The 14,595-nt window shown below is 32.0% G+C and overlaps 1 protein-coding gene and 1 pseudogene across 2 annotated transcripts; both read right to left on the reverse strand.

Annotated features, from left to right (window-relative positions):
- Window positions 1-414: 414 nt before the first annotated feature.
- On the reverse strand, window positions 415-5,469 carry LOC130969315 (kinesin-like protein KIN-14C). Of its 2 annotated transcripts, none has more exons than XM_057894983.1 (17): window positions 5,275-5,469; window positions 4,896-5,144; window positions 4,611-4,755; window positions 4,143-4,231; window positions 3,934-4,053; window positions 3,554-3,757; window positions 3,070-3,279; window positions 2,889-2,963; window positions 2,591-2,737; window positions 2,349-2,484; window positions 2,123-2,232; window positions 1,867-2,028; window positions 1,566-1,783; window positions 1,319-1,400; window positions 1,097-1,201; window positions 902-1,006; window positions 415-824 (listed from the first exon to the last, which is right to left on the reverse strand). In XM_057894983.1, the coding sequence occupies exons 1-17, from the start codon at window positions 5,317-5,319 to the stop codon at window positions 660-662; spliced, it is 2,367 nt and encodes a 788-aa protein (XP_057750966.1). In that variant the 5' UTR covers window positions 5,320-5,469; the 3' UTR covers window positions 415-659. The 2 variants fall into 2 exon arrangements, with proteins under 2 accessions (XP_057750966.1, XP_057750967.1); XM_057894984.1 differs by having other exon boundaries at window positions 4,896-5,141; window positions 5,275-5,455.
- Window positions 5,470-7,104: 1,635 nt separating this feature from the next.
- Window positions 7,105-7,769, reverse strand: LOC130966943 (protein DESIGUAL 2-like; annotated as a pseudogene).
- Window positions 7,770-14,595: the final 6,826 nt, after the last annotated feature.

The raw sequence follows: 14,595 nt of genomic DNA on the forward strand, positions 1-14,595 counted from the left end.
TTACTCAAATTCAACTCTATTAATATATACAAGTTCATGCCTTAGTATTTATTTATTTCTTATTTTCCTATCATCCGTATAAATAGACATCTTTTATTTCTGTTGCTCATCCGTATACAAGTTCATGATTTCTATTTTTTCGAGGTCATATTCCACCATCCTCGGAACTCGACTTAAATAACATTAAAGAAAACAAACATATTCGAATTCTGTGGACCATATAAAATGGCCCCATCGCTTTGTTGTCTCTTACCACTGCTAGCATCCTTTGTTGTCTTGTTTTTGGCCTTTATTTATTCAGAATTTTCTTCAAAACGAAGTTTCATCCCTCTTAGAAAAAAAGAGGCAGAAGAAAAGGACCAAGGATTTGTGTTGTTCTATTTAGAGCTTTCCCTCAAGAACAATTCACAGGAAGAAAGTTTTATTTTAAGAATGGTCAACACTGCTAAAATAATGAAAAGGTAACTATTATCATGGTCAGCTAAATGATACAAATCATTAGTACTTTCTTTTCGAGGCTAAATCTAAGCCTCTTTACAAACAAACTACACAAGCCCCTTTTTTCTGAAATGTTACACTCTTACATCTATCAAAGCACCATCAAAGAATAAGCATTTTCTTTTTTCCAAACTAATATAAATAACAATTTTATTTTTGGGTTATGGATGATGTGTGGCTGTCTGAGTTTGACGCCTTGGAATCCCAATTTCACAGGCATTGACTCTGGCAGCGAAACGAAGCGAGCAAAGCGACTCGCTGGTTGATGACTGATCAGGTGCAATGTTGACAAACATCAATGTTTTTGAATCACCAGCAAGACATGGCTGCAATGCACATGCATACAACATAGAAATATGAGATGCACATCTATATAAGTATGTAACAAGTTTAAGAATCATACCTGAAGAAGGTATGTAAGTTTTGAGTTCCTGAAAGGAACATGTTCCTCTTTCTTTGCTAAAGCGAATATTACATCACTCAAAGATGAGAGACTTTTATTGATAGCCTGTTGCAGCAAAACAAAATTAGTTACTATCTCTTTTTTATTACAAACATTAATTACTGTTTTGTTGAACAATGCAAATCAAATTGATACCTGAGTTTCCTTCAACCGGTCCCCAGTTGCCCCACTCCTTGAAAGTCTTTCACTTCCAGCAAGATCAATCAGATTTAAGACACCTTGTACTTGTTGTTCAGTATTCTACACACATCAGAAAATAAAGTATTAGGACAAAAGAACAGTACAAAGATTTACAAGTGTCTCAGAATGAAAAATAAAAGTTTTATCAATGTGTATTAGGATTTAGGAGTCAAGTACCTCATTTATCCCACAAATACGCAGAGTGAAGACAAAATGGCTTCTAGATGAATGTTCATTCATCTGTGTCCTTCCCACAGACCTGAAAGAGGCACAAATCTTAACTTATAAGTAAATTGTAAAACAAGAACAATATTTCATTTGAAATTCATGTGAAAGAGCACACAGATTCTTGCACATACTCTGCTCAAGAAATTTCGTTCAAGCATTATATTGGAGGACCCAACATATATAAACCAAACCATACCTGCATTGCGCAGCCTGTTTTAGGAGTGAGGAAATCTCGTTCACGCTACAAACATCCACAATGGTTAGGTCAGAAACGTGTGTGTTTCCGTTTGCATCATGTTTAATATTGTACTGCTTGCCAGGAACACCATTGTCTGTTCGTGTCTGGTCAATCCCACATGGCCTATTTGATAACAAATCCCTGATGGTCTCATTATATATTTCCAAGATTGATGCCTACAAATGTTAACCAAATATTTCAGCTCCCATTCATAGGTATAACCACATGAAAACCAGCACGAAGTATACTAGGTACTAACCTGCATTTTGTACTTCCAACCCTGATCTTTCAGAGATTGACTAGTCTGGAATATCTGTTCTAAAGAACGTGGTATCAGCCCTTTCAAATCTGGAGCATCAGGCCTGCCCATCATTGTATAAGTTTTGCCTGAACCTGTTTGCCCATACGCAAAGATACACACCTGCCATAACAAGCCATGACCCTCTTGTCAATGCAGTTTGTACCAAAAAGAAAAGATAAGTGTTGAGTATGCCATGTCAAAGTAAAAAATCAACCTTGTATCCATCAAGTGCACTCTGCACCAGCTGGGATATCTCTAGGAATACGTCATTCTGAGAAGCGTCGTGATTAAACACCTTGTCAAATGTAAAAGGGTACTTCTGCCCTGTTGATCATCAACGATGGCATTGTTATACTTGTTTGGCAAGCATAGACACTAAGTGAAAATCATAACAAACAATAGTAGCAGAGAGAATGGTGCAAAGAAATTTGTGCATATACCATTTTGAACCAATTCAATTCCCCGGCCAAGTGATTCTGTTGACGTAGGGTAAGAAACGACCATATCAGTTCCTGTGCCGTCATCTGGTAGCAAAGGTCTCACCCGGCAGAACACGCGAATATTTCCTTTTAGCTCCTACAATTTGAAAATTAGAATAATGACCATTGGTTAGAATATATTTGCCTCACAACTGAAGAGGGAATATGGAGATGATACCAATTGCTTGGCAAAAAAGTATTACCAGAATGGTGTTGTGAAGTTTTTTCCTCAGCTTCTCTCCTTCAACTATTTGAGATTCTTTATCTGCTAATTTATCTTGCAGTTCACGTATGATTCTTTTCTGATCTTCAAACACTGTCCTTGTTTCTGATACAGACATATCAGCCATCTAAAAGAAATGAAATAGATGTTAGCATCAAATCTAGTAATCAAACGAAGACTATATATATAAATATCACTTAATTATTTCCGATAAAATTTAAAAAAAAAAAAACCCTCAAAGGTAAGAATATGTGATACATATAAGTCAATTGCCTTACCTTTAACTTCTCCCTTTCAGTTGCCAGGTGCTGCTCGAGTGTGAATATTCTCTCCCTTTGAGAAGAACAAGTCTCCTATAAAGAAAGCCCACTCTATTATGATATTGTGACTTATGGTCACAGTAGTGCACATAATTAATAAAAAGGGTAAAAAATTACAACGTTGGAAATCTGTACAAACCTCAAGGGCGTTTGTTTTATCTATCAAGGAATCCAATTGTTTACATGATTCCCCAGTAAATTCTTTGTACTTTGCTACTTCTGCTGTTAAATTCTTTACTTGCTTCTGTTGACAATCACGGTCATCTCTGATTTGTTTTAACTCCTCACGAAGACATTTTAGTTCATTTGCTAATTTTTCTTTCTCATTTAGAGCTTCACTCTGTGAAGCCTGAAAAACCAAATATGAAAAAGAGAGTGAACAAACTTTAGGATGCTATACAAAGACAACAACTGGAAGCTAATGCCAATAATTGAAAAGCACGTAACAGCATAATGCTCCAAATCAAAAGTATTTCCTATTTTCACAATAAGATTTTATGACATGTTAGGAATCAGAGTACAAGTTGAATTCCAGTGCCATCATGAAGAACGATGCCAGCACAGAAAACAGCAGAACTGCATCAGCAGGTGAAAGAAAGAAAGATCAGACTGAAAAAACTTACTTTAAGAGTCGCCAACTCATTCTGCAGTATCTTATTGTGACCTCTAGCAAGACTAAGGCTTTCAACAGCAGTTGCTTTCTCTGTTTCAAGTTTTCTTTGTGCCTCCTTAGCTACTTCAAGATCTGACTGAAGACGACTATTGTACTGCTGCAGACTCATATTGTACTCCTGTGATCTTTTGTACAAGTCTTCATTTGAATTTGCCTGCAAAACTCAAGAGTTTCAAAGAAAAAATGATAAATGAATAACAATGAGGGAATCACCAGGAATCAAATAACTGACTAGCATTATTAAATCAAGTGAGGAATAACCCGAGAGAAATATTTTTGCCTGACATATTTGACCAGTTGACTTTTTTCTAGAATATAGCACAGTATTACCTTTCGCTCGGCAGCTGATTTCTCACCCTGAATCCGCTCAAGCTCAGCGGATTTCTCTTTACAAACTTTCTCAGCCGCATTCCTTGCTTCCTTTTCTTCTCTATAACGATTATCTGCTTCCTGGTTTTAAATCCAAGAAAATTTAGACCATTAGGCAAGAGGGGCAAAATTAGACTCTTCAATTGGGATATTTAACCAGGCATTCTTACCAACTTATCTGATTCTTCCTTTGCAATTCTCTCTTCTAAATCAGAGATTCTCTTGTTCAATTCCTCCATCATATTCTTCAACTCAATCTCTGAGAAAAACATGAGTATTTAATGAATAAATTGTTGGTCTAGTGGTATCAATTTCTTATAACATGTCAAAGGAAATGTAAGTACTATGTAGCCTTTTAGAAACAGCAGCCAAAACAACAAGGTAGAAAATTGAAGCTTTCTTCAACATCAAATTTTGTTAGGAATTTGAAATCATTAGACAGTTACACTAAAGAAAGACATCCCTATTCACGGATAATACTCTGCATCTTGGATGCCACAGCGTAATAATAGTAGAATTCAAGGAAGCTAGGATTCAATCACATATTTAACAAAAATCAGATATTTTCAACAACACATCCAATCAATTTATCAGTTGTCACCGAAAAAGTCCACAAAGTCAAGAGAGAAACACAATACCAATATCATTGCACTTCTTCTGAGCTGCCTCTAGTTCAGAACCAAGCCTCTGCTTTTCTTGGGCATCTCCTTCTTCAATTTTCTTAAACCAGCGAACACAAAGCTTAAGCCGCTTTATCAGGTCCGTCATCTGCTCCATCTTTTTCTGCAAAACGAGTTGGGAAAACACTATGAAACTTAAAACACCAGCATAACAACAACCACCTAAGTACTTCAGCAAAAAGTAATTATCCAAATAAGATCCACCGCCCAGATAACACAAATTCATTAAGATTGTCAAAGTACCTTATTATCATAAGGATTCCCCTTCTTCATCTTCTCATTCAACAAGGCCGCTACGTCCTCCTTGGTGAACTCAACGGTATCACACTCAGAGGGCTCGGCGCTTCCGGCCTCACTTGCGGCATCCGTGCGGTTGTTAACGGATGAAAATGGCGTCCTTATCCTGCCTCCAGTGGCTCCTTGTCTCTCCATCTTGTCAGCTCCGATCCTTCGACGCTTATCCGAGAATAATTCTTCTGAACCCACCTTCTTCTAAAATAAAACAAACAAAAAAATCCGAAGAAGAAATTGCCTTAGATTCGAAAATTATTATCACTATCAGTGAATGAAAACAATGAAATCGATTTTGAAATTAGATGAAAGGGGGGAAATGGGGACTTACGTGAGAGGGGCTGCGAGGAGGCCTGTTCTGGTTTCGAGAAGCCATGTTTGGCTTCGGAAATGGTCGGGTCGATTTGGGAACTTAGGGTTTGTGGGAAAGGGAAGACGAAGAGAGCGCGGTGTTGTGTTGTGTTGTGGATGGAGCGTGAAATTTGAATTTGGGTATGGCGCGGTGAACTCACCCAGTTGATCTAATCATCTAACGATAAAATAAAATACAGAAATAATGTTTTATTTTTTATAAATTCAAATTTGAAACTAACGGTTATCTTCCTTGTAACAAAAATCATCTGTTAAGGCCCACCCAAGGGTGATTTGGTACATTCAGCCCACCCAAGTTTTGCAATTTGCATAGAGTGGGCAACTAGTTTTTACAAAATCATAATTAATTCAATTTCTATATGAGCATGAAAGAAAATTATGACCAAAACAAAAAATTAGTAATAATAATAAGTCTCTTTCATATTTATTCAAAGCAAAAAAGAATTTTTAGTAATTAAAAATTAATAAACAGACTTTCACCACTTGTTTTTTTTTTTTTTTGTTGTGAGTTTACTTAATAGGTATAGTGTATTTGATTATAGTAAATTGTGGACCATTTTAAGGACAATTAAGCAATACTTTAAGAGTTTCACAGGAATGACAGTAAAAAAGGAGGAGCCTAATAGGTGGCTAATTAATATTTTTGCTATTATTTGGCACATATGAATAGAAAAAGAATAATAAAATCTTCAAGAATCAAGAAGTAGGAGTTGTAGAAGTTATTAACAGGTTATTTATGAGCTATAAAAAATAGAATGAAGTTGATCTTAATAGTTGTTGATGATAATGATAGAAATAAATATGGATTAATTTTTGTATTTACTGTTTAGTTTTTTTATTATATTATTACTCCACTTTATTGTGTTAAACCTTTTTACTTCAAAAAGAATATGACCATTGAATCTTTGTAGAATTCGAATTTGTGAAAAAAAAGACCGATAACTGAAACATTATCATTTTCTAATACTAAATCCAGTATAAATCATGTTAGTGTAACAATGAAAGTTTGGTTCCATCACAGTTTGCAAATGTGGATGATGGTGATTGTTATCACAATCTTATAATTAGCCAAATTTATGTGTTTCTTTATTTGATAGTAATGAAGATTTATATCCATCCTTTTTCTTGAAAGAAAAATGGGATTGTGTTTGGTATATTGATAAAAATAAATGATACAAATATTTCAAAAACATATTTGTGTATAAAAATTATAAATAAAAACAGCTAATCAATAGTTTTTTACTTTTTACATTTTTTTTGTAAGATTGTATCAATCACACAGTGAGTGTTGACTTTTAAATTTATTTATTTTCGTAAAAATTAAAAAACAACCACTTAAATAAAAAGAGAAATCATGCGTGTGAAATACACTTTTCTTTTTCTTTTTAAGTAATTATTTGAGGAGTTGTTGAAATAGTTTATGTAACATTTTCTTAGTCAAAGTGACGGTTAAATTATTCAGACTTTTTCACTCACATTAACTCATCTCACAAAATCATATATATAAAATATATAATTTGAAAAAGAAAGAGTTGTGGATGATATTTGGGACCAAAATACCTACAAATTATATTACCTTTATACAAAATCCTAATTCAAACTTCACGTGACAAGTGCATGTCAATAATTTTTTGTTCAATACTTCAGTTATGAGTTATGAACAAAAAGGAAGAGGAGGTAAGATATGTGAAAAGGGAAAAACAATTGTTCATGTACATTTCTTTTCTATGAATTGAAATGTTTGGCGAGATGACAAGTATTGTATCTGAAACATTTGGTAAGTGAATGATTAATTGGGGCTTTGTTTCCTCTTCTCTTCCTTTCTTGAAGCAGTGACAGAAACATAACAGGCAACATTGAACAATGCATGAATAAAACATAAAATTCCTCCAATGGATAGAAACCGATTATTTGATATCCCACAAGATTCTCTTGATCTTAAGTTGGCTAATGTGCCTATGATGAGCATCGAGAATGCAACTCCTAATACGATCCTGCAATAAGAATGATAATCATTCACATCAAGTTTAAAGTTTATGGCATAGAATTGAAGATTAAAGTGAAATGAAGGGCTATTAACTTACCATGAGAATATGAGAAAGGCTAGAGCGCTGTTTGGTATTGTTGTTGACCAAATGCAAAATCATCTTCCAAGCAAGTGAGCAATTGCATGTGCACACACCAACAGAATTGCAGCAGCCAATCCCAGCTTGAATGCTTCATACCTTGGATCCCTGCATTCAACTACCCATGTCTTCAAATCTTTCACCTGTTTCACATTAATATATATAATGTTCTCAATAATAATAATAATAATGAAACATACTATACATATAATAACAAAATTCACGTACCTTGTTTTGAGAAATTTCTGCTTAAATCCCAAGTATGTCGGCAAACAACATCCAATACCATGACACTACTGTAGACAAGAAACCCATAGTTTTTGGCCATTTTTTCTAAAAGGGAAGAAGAAGTAATAATAGATACCTTGTTGATAACTCCATTTCCCACTTTAATAGAGATGCACTACATATTACATATATATGATATGATATATCTAAATGTGGGGGGAATAAGAATAAAGATTGAGCCAAGTTTGTTGCCAATTATCTCATGTGAGAGCAATTATTAATTGTTATTACTTATTAAGAGAGCTGCTTTTACTGTATTCTTCTTCTTTTGTTGTTTTCCTTTCTAATATTCCTTCCTTCCATGGAGAACAAGAAAACCAGAGGTTCATGAGCAAGGAAAGCTCAAATCCATGGGTATTGCTACTCAACTTGTTGGAATCAATATTGTTCTCTAATCTCTATACTTTTAGTTTTTCATCATTATTTTCCGTAAAATAAGAAAAAATCAGTTGGACAAATGAACTGGTCCATTAGAACAAGGAAGAACCACTGTTCTTACCTTTTAGATATGACTTGATTAAAAAAATAAAAAATAATGGTAGTTATATATTTTTCACATATTTCTTTTCATATGAATTGTATTACCCTTTCATACTAATTCAATCGTGAAGGGCAGATATTTGACTTACTGGTGGTATGACTGGTATCTACAATTTATTTTATTGTTTCTTTAAATTAAAAATAAAAACACCCCCATGGCAATGAGTTATATATATAAAATATATAGGGATATATTCTTGTAATCGTTATTTTTTTTAAAGCAAATTGTTTTTTATATTTATACCTAATACCTAATATATATAATTACACTCTTACAACCACCAAACTTAAAAAAAAAATTATTTAAATTTTATTATATATATATATACTAGAGAAGGGACTCGTGCTACGCACTGAAATAAATATAAAACACCAACAATAATTGAAACATCAAATATAATTATGATAAAATGACAAAACACATCGCATATTGTCGCTGTATGTGAACTAAAACACATAAAGCTGAATATCACATCATGCAATATTGTTAAAGCCGTCTCTTAAATACTACATTTATACTTTATAGTACTGTTGTTGGTCATCAAACTATTGTTTTGAATAAGCATTATAATGTCTTTTTTTATTTGATTAAGAATTATAATACCTCTTTTTTTATTTAGCCCTTGATAATGTAAGTATGTAACATATAGTTCTTTCAACTTGTATGCTTTACAGAACTCTTTCTAACCATCACCAAATTTAATATTATCTTATAGGAAGGTTATCAGGTGTACCAGGAACACCGGTATTCCAGTTGTTTTAACCGTTGATCTGAATTATAAAAATTATATATAATATATATTAATTAAAATCAACGGTTAAAACAACTGGAACACCGATGTTCTCGGAAACACCTGATAATTTTCCTATCTTATAAACAAATGTTGTCAAACTCTTTACTGATGGTGGTTTTAATGAAACAATATTGTTGCTATTAAATCGAGGAACTTCAACATAAAGCCTTGTGAAAATTGTTTACCAAAAAGACCAATATTTTCAAACTATTCTAATTAATAAAAATGTATAAATTCCTTATTAATCATACCTTGAGAAATACAAAAAAAATGTTAGAAAAATATTTATTTAATATTATTAATAATCATATTTATTATAATTATTATTAGTAGTAGTAAACAAAAGATAATATGAGAGAAAGGATTTCTTAATTTTTTAAGAGATTCAAAAATTGATAGTTCCACTAAGTAATCAATATCTCTAGAAAAAGATGTGAACTATGAACTTAGGAATTTGATGAGGAGATTCTATAAGAACTTGGTGTGCATTGTTCCTGTTAGGTGGTTCTAAGTGTCCTTTTCATTGATTAGTGTCCTTTTCATTGATTAGAAGAACTTAAGGCCCATTTTAGGGCCACTATTGAAGTGTTTTAAGTTAAAATGATTCAGTTAGTAATTATTAGAGGACTAATTATATCTATCTATACTTTTATCAGTACCAAAATAAAGGTGCAAAATTAACATGTAAAAGAATATACAAAATTAAGCATGTAAAATATTTAAAATAATGGAACTACTTAAAAAAGTTTGACCGCATATTATAACTTACTACTCTATCTTTTGTTACATCATGAAAAACAGGCTAAGATAATTTCAAATATAATCTTCTAGTACAAAAAGGAATATAATCATCACTGCAAGAGCTTCAGCCTCCAGCTCACCAACAATAAAATCTGACAAGTTTGTTGAGTTAAGAAATTAACTAAATTAATTAGTGATAACAAACATTATTTTTGAGAAAAATAAATAATTAGTGTTGATTAATTATAATTGTATATTACAAATTATTTATTGTTGCAGGCCAAAATTCAATGTTATAGCCCAAATGGAGTGAAAAGCAAATAGCAAGGATGGTAGGCTGAAAGCAAAAATAGAAGCCCAAAGAAAAACAAAAAAAGAAGTCAGATGGGGCAAACGGGTTGCTTAATGGATATCCGATCTAAACCCAACTCAATTTCAAATTCCTCCAATTTGATCTTACTACCAAAGCAACGTTATTCTCTCCTCTGTCTTAGTCAAATCACAAAACTCAGAAAAATGAGAAAGAGAAAGAGAAAGCTTCTTCCCTAAGAACAACTCCAACGGTAGAATGCCAATACTATTTTTTCTGACAGGGAGAGTTTCTAACCATTGGAGGAAAGGTGAAGAAGGTCCCACACAATTCTCAAGAGGGATGAGGCCCTCTGAATAGGGACTTTGGGCGGCCAATAATAACTTGCCAAATGGCAAGTTATTATTTAAATAAATAATTATATAAAATTTTAATTAATTATATTAAATAATTATATTATAATAAATAATTATATTAAATAATTAAATAATATTTAATTTAGTAATAATTATAATAATTAATTATATTAAATAATTATATTTTTATTTAATTAATAATTTAAATTAATTATTTAAATAATAATTAAATTTTTATTTAATTAAAAATTTATATTAATTATTTATATCATAATTAATATTAAATATTATTTATATTATTATATTAAATTATAATTAATTAAATTTACTTACATTAAAAAATAAATTTAATTTTTACACTTTTTAAAGAAATGCCCAACTTCAAAATAGACAACAACATAGACAATTGAAAGAGGATTTAATTAAATACATATGACAATTTCATAATGCTTGTCATCAATTATAAAGTTTAATTATATTTTTCTTTGTATTAAGTAATTTTACAAATTAATGTAATCTCGAATTATATATTGTGTATTATTGTTATATATGAATTTATTTAATATTAATATATTTTAATAGTAAATTATTTTTAAATTTATAAATTTAAATAATATTATTAAAAAAATTAATTACATTAATTTTAAGTATTTTAATTAATTAATTAAGTGGGACCACAACAGGGACTAAAGTTAGTTCCTCCTAATGGAGAAGAGAGATGTTTTGAGTTCCTATTTACTGTTTATGACGTAAAAGCTGATGTGCAGTTACTTTTTATGACAGTTGGGCCATAAATAGGAACTGGGATGAGTTCCCTACTGGAGATGGTCTAAGGTGATCATCAAAGAAGCAAGAAAGAGAAAGTCTAAGCTTGAAATGCAGAAGTCTAATAAGCAAATTCAAACCATATCAAGCTTAGGTTAAAGGTAACCCATTTCCTTTTACATGCAACATACTTTCTTCTCTTCATCTTCAATTCTCTGCCACTCCGTTTTGAGCTATATGGAAAAGAGGATTTCTGTTCATCTCCGCTGTGTATCTACGGTCACAAGTGATTCTTGGGGACCAAGTAGTTTTTCAAGGGTTCAGATTCGGTTTACCATTGGAAGACGTTTGTGGTTGCTGTTTTATGGCTTTCGATCAAGATGGAGAAGTCAGAAGCAAATGTTCTACTCTGAAGAAAAATAAGAAAAAGTGAGACAGTGGGTTGGTGAAGCTCAAGGTTCTAGGAGTTGACCTAGGAAGAAGAACTCAGCAACATGCAAGGAGATAAAAGAAGACTTTCTGCTCATTCAGAAGTAAGGAGAGAAAACCAGAGTTTGGTGAGTTGTGTTTTGAAGAAGTTCCTCTGCTTGGATAATGCATTCTTTAAAAGAAGCATTCGGCCAATACTGAAGAACTTAATATGAGGTTTGCAAATCTGGTTTATCACATAGCAAAGAGGCTGCTGATGAAGTCAATCTCCTTCATGTTTTACAGATTGTGATGTACTTTTCAATGTTTATCTTTCTGTAATTTCTTAAGAGAAAAGGCATTGTGAGAGAGCTCAAGTAAAGCCATGAGTGGAAAAAGGCTAAGTGATACACTTGAGAGAAAAATCTAGAGTTATTTTCTGATTTCTTTAGGTATGTCTATGTCTTGTATCTTGTACTTGTAAGGTATCCGTTTCTTAGTTGGGTTAGCACTAAGAGTGAAGAGTTAGGTATTAGCATAGCCAATGTCAAGTTAGGTTAGAACTTGACTGTGAAAGGATTGTGTCAATCCGGTGAAATTGGTGTATGTAATACTTTTAACTATAGTGGAGATTCCTCCATTATTGTGGAGGAGACTGGACGTAGGTCGCATAGCACAAGGCAACCGAACCAGGATACATGCTGGTGTTAGCTTTTCTCTTTTTTGCTGTAGTTTGTTTTCTGATATTCATGAGATAAAAATAAACTGTCTCATAAATTTTTGTTGCTGAGTACAAATAGAATCAGAATTGAAAGTTTGTTTTAAAAAGGTCAAAACAGCAACTAAAAGGAAAGCATAAATTCAACTCCCCTTCTCTAAGCCTATCACAACCTTCAAGGTTTACTTCCTTCAATTAAACCTTAACTAACATTTGAATGGAATTCAACAATGCGAGCAGCTTCAAGCCAAAACTCCTACTGCTGAAAATTATCTTAGTATAAGAGTTTGGTTCCCTCAGTGGCTCCAAAACTTTTGCAGCTTCCTCTACATCAATGAAGGCTCTATGATCATCAGATATGTCAAAAACGGTTTCACCCCCATCAGTTTCCTTCACTCTCGAACCTCTTTTCAAAACCTCCGACATGAAGTTGTAAGGTTAAAAGTGGGCGATGTTGGTATGGCTTTGCACACAATAAACAACAAAAGTAGCTCATTCCAAAAATCATGAACAAAGTAATGATATCCAAAGAAAAAATATCATTATGTAATACTTTTTCCTCATAAAAAAAATCAAGAATTTACATAAACCTAATCAACAATGAAATTTAGATTCTTCCAAAGAACCATCAAACATAAATATGAAAAGAGCCATAGTTGATGAGAACTAATCATTGAATTAAACTTATCCATTATTCATGATGCTCCCTAATATGACGTGATAAATACTCCACTATTCTATCTAATTGTGTCAATCTAAAGACAACCTACATTAAAAATCAGAAACCAAGAGGCATCTTATCAAAAGCGTTGATATTGTAGATCAGAATTAACACTAAGTTCAGAATCAGAAGAAAATAATGAACAATAAAAACATGAAAAAGAAAAATTACTGAATAGTAATTATGAAAATACCTTATATATAATATGTTCAAGATAGTGGTGATACTAACATTTACATCACTATTAGGAAATAAATCAAAATTTAACTCCAACACCTCGATGCTTGATATTGTAAAAAAATTCTTCAAACAAATACTAAAATTGAAAAGCAATAAAATTAGGCTATTCCTCAAAGAGATTAGAATTTAAAACCATCAAGTTTGACATTTTGTCTTTCTATAATCAACTAATGAAATTACTAATATCATATAAAGGTTCAAATGAATTTGGGAAAAAAACGAAAAAAACAACAGAATATAAAAATTGTACTCAATAGGATAATACTATTTTCACGATAAACTTTAATTATGAATAAAAAGATATATACATATAATATTTCAGATACAACGACAAAGGAGAAAAAAAATGTCATGTGAAGTTGTTTTCCCTTCTCATAGCATGATATGACATTTTATCAAATAGTTTGAACGCAGAACTCAAATTAAAAACTTAATAATATAAATGTATAGCCTTTGAAGAAATAGACAACGAAATCATGACTATGAACTATTTAGAGGTAGTTATATAAAATAATATGATGATAACAAAAATTAACATAAACAGAAAAAGAACAAACAAAAGATAATAAGAAAAAACTCACTAAATATTTCAAACTTAAGAACCATTCTAATAATGTAGAATAAATCAGAACACATATATGAACCAACATAATAAAAGTGTAGCATAGAGTAGACATATCAATGGGAAAAATGGAGAAAGAGAAAATTGCAGTGTCTTTACGAAACTCACCAGATCATACCTAAATTCAAAATTATACTGAATTTCATTTACATCACCAGAAAACACCTTAGAGCATAGTTCAAACTGTTAAAAAAATTCATAACAAGATGATTGAGTCAAAGATAGAACCAATGACTTCAGAGAAAAAGAGTAAAAATGAAATAAAATAAAACAAAGTATACTTTCAGGAGAAGACTCATGAACATTCCAAAAGAATAGGCTCTAATCATATCAATGCCTCCATCTTTCACCTTATGAATCAGATCTTCCCACATTTGCACATAACCCCATTAACCACAAAAAGGAAAACAAACATCAACAAACTGGGAATTTGGTAAAGATTTTATTTTTATGTCTTTTCTTTTGTTAACAAGATCAGAATGAGATAAAAGAAGAAGAGTTCATTACATCAGGGATATTTCTGGGATAATTTGTGAAGCCAGAGAAACTACCATCACCGTGGTTTGCTGCCGAATCCCATAATCATCACCATCGATCATCTCAGTGGTCTCATAACAACACCATAACACCATTCTTAGCGTCATCCCAAGC

The sequence above is a fragment of the Arachis stenosperma genome, chromosome 3 (genome assembly GCF_014773155.1).
Source record: "Arachis stenosperma cultivar V10309 chromosome 3, arast.V10309.gnm1.PFL2, whole genome shotgun sequence".
Lineage (NCBI taxonomy): Eukaryota > Viridiplantae > Streptophyta > Magnoliopsida > Fabales > Fabaceae > Arachis > Arachis stenosperma.

What these genes read in the sequence shown, in the direction of transcription:
- LOC130969315 (XM_057894983.1), bottom strand. Translation starts at nt 5,319, where the DNA reads ATGGCTTCTCGAAACCAGAACAGGCCTCCTCGCAGCCCCTCTCAC. An exon ending in AATTGAATTGGTTCAAAATG is followed by an intron (nt 2,233 to 2,348) that starts GTATATGCACAA and finishes GATGATCAACAG; the next exon opens with GGCAGAAGTACCCTTTTACA. An exon ending in GTATTTGTGGGATAAATGAG is followed by an intron (nt 1,202 to 1,318) that starts GTACTTGACTCC and finishes TGATGTGTGTAG; the next exon opens with AATACTGAACAACAAGTACA.